The sequence below is a fragment of the Arachis ipaensis genome, chromosome B01 (assembly GCF_000816755.2).
Source record: "Arachis ipaensis cultivar K30076 chromosome B01, Araip1.1, whole genome shotgun sequence".
NCBI lineage: Eukaryota > Viridiplantae > Streptophyta > Magnoliopsida > Fabales > Fabaceae > Arachis > Arachis ipaensis.
In genome coordinates, this window is record NC_029785.2 from 136,924,788 (window position 1) to 136,927,104 (window position 2,317).

The 2,317-nt window shown below is 28.7% G+C and overlaps 1 protein-coding gene across 1 annotated transcript in view; it reads left to right on the plus strand.

Annotated features, from left to right (window-relative positions):
- Positions 718-2,317, plus strand: part of LOC107643097 (cytokinin dehydrogenase 3) — a 5,739-nt gene continuing 4,139 nt past the window's right edge. The window contains exon 1 of the mRNA XM_016346662.2: positions 718-1,434. Coding sequence (XP_016202148.1) covers positions 840-1,434 — 595 coding nt within the window. The 5' untranslated portion in view covers positions 718-839. The remainder of the gene's footprint in view (positions 1,435-2,317) is intronic.

Sequence of the window (2,317 nt, forward strand, 5' to 3'; positions counted from 1 at the left end):
CATACATCAAAATTATATGTAAAAAATCATTATAAAATTTTAAATAATTAAAAATATTAATATATATATGTAAAATTATATATTATTATTTCATATATATATATATATTAAATTATTAATACATATATCTTATATGTATTTAATTTATATATTTAATATTATATATATAATTAAGCTAGTTCACGAGTTAATAAATTGAACTTATCTAAACTTAAATTTGGCTCATTTAATTTTGTGAGCTCAATTTTAAACTCAAGTTCAGTTTAACAGCTCACAAATTCAACTTTTTAAACTATTAACGAATTGAGTTTAAACTGATTTATGAGTTAATAACTTGACTCAGTTCTAACTTTACCTTTCGATTTGGTACTATCAACATTTAAATTAACTATCAATATTTAAGTTAAGATATTTGAATCACTCAAACTGATAACCTTAGCACAGGTACGAACATAACTATTAAACACGTACTTTTTTTATTTTGTTAATTAAAAATAATTTAAATACAATAATAATTACGAAAATATTTAATAATAAAAAAATTTAATTAAAATCAGTAAAAATTTCTTTTATTTAAGTTCTGTCTTCTTTTTTTATTTTTGTCAATCTAGTATTACCGTAAATAGTATTGTACTAGCTTAGTAGTGCATGCGTTGCGTAGTTCCAAATCAAAATAAGCACACAGAAATAACCGGCAACGACGTCGTTACACGCGCAAAAAAACCCGCAACCTTTTCCTCATCTTTGTGCTATACTGCTATATATATATACATTAGCCATTTTCATCAATTCATAAAACCAATTCAAAAGCATAGTAATAATAATCATAATAATAATAAATGGCTAGGATTTTTGTCCTTACTCTGTGGCTAATAATAGCGGTGACCATGAGACATATTGCAGAAGCAAAAGAATGGTCACTACTACAAGCACCAACTGAAATTCAACAAAGGCTTATTCGTGACCCTCTCTCAATTTCACTAGCCTCTACCGATTACGGTCACATCATTCACCAAAACCCTACAGCCATCTTCGCACCAATTTCCGTTACGGACATTTCTAACTTGATTCAATTCTCAAATTCCCTTCCTATTCCTTTCGGGATCGCGGCCCGAGGGCAGGCACACTCCGTTCACGGGCAGTCCATGGCGCGGGACGGGGTAGTGGTGAACATGACGGCTCTGAGGGAGGGGAGAGGGGTGGTTGTTGTGGCGGATGGCGGTGCATTGGGTCGTCCTTATGCGGATGTTGGTGGTGAAGAGATTTGGATTGATGTTCTGCATGCAGCACTTAAACGTGGACTGACGCCGTTATCTTGGACTGATTATTTGTACTTATCAGTTGGTGGAACTCTCTCTAATGCTGGCATTAGTGGCCAAACCTTCCTTTTTGGTCCTCAGATCTCCAATGTTCATGAATTGCATGTCATTACAGGTATCATCTCTTTCATCCCTTATACTAACGTGTTTAGGTAGAAACTCAGATACAGTTAACTTTACGTGAAGTTGATAATTCAGAATCATTAGATAAAAATTTAGTCAAATCAATCAAATTATTTAACCATTTTATATCAACTTTATATAAAGTTGACTAAATTTAAGTTTTTATCATGTGTTTATTAGGTAAAGATTGCAGTTTTTTACCATGCAATTGTATTTATGTGAAATTGATAGTTGATAATCATGAGATTATTTACCAAATTTGATTAAATTATTATGGAGGATGTTCCTATAAAAATACGTAAAATATTTTTTTATAAAAACATTTATGTGTTGTATTATTATTGGACGTATTAAAGAATATGTTATTTTTAAATTTCTTAACAAATTAGAATAAAACCAATTTTTTATAACAATAACAATAAATTCAATTGTTACCAGATCCGGTCGAACCGACCAATTTACATAACTCATTGAATCATGGTTTTTCTTTTGTTTTTTTAAAACAAAAATCAGGGATATATTTATCTTTTTATCAAAAAATTTAAACATGATTCGGTTTAGATTGTGTAAATCGGTCGGATCAAATTTGGTCTAATAATTATAGTGCGGACAATTGGGTTTAATATTTTTGCTATAATAAACCGATTTTGTTCTAGTTTATTAAAAAATAAATTATTAAGTGGTTTAATAAAGATGTCCAATAATATCATGACACATATAAACGTCTTTAAAAAAATACATTTTTAGTGTCTTTATCGAAGTGATCTCCGATTATTATTTAATATTTTTCAACTATTAATCTAACATGAAAATAACTATACGTAAATTTTTATCAAATTTTTAGATAATTTATTATATTTAGTTAAATTATTATC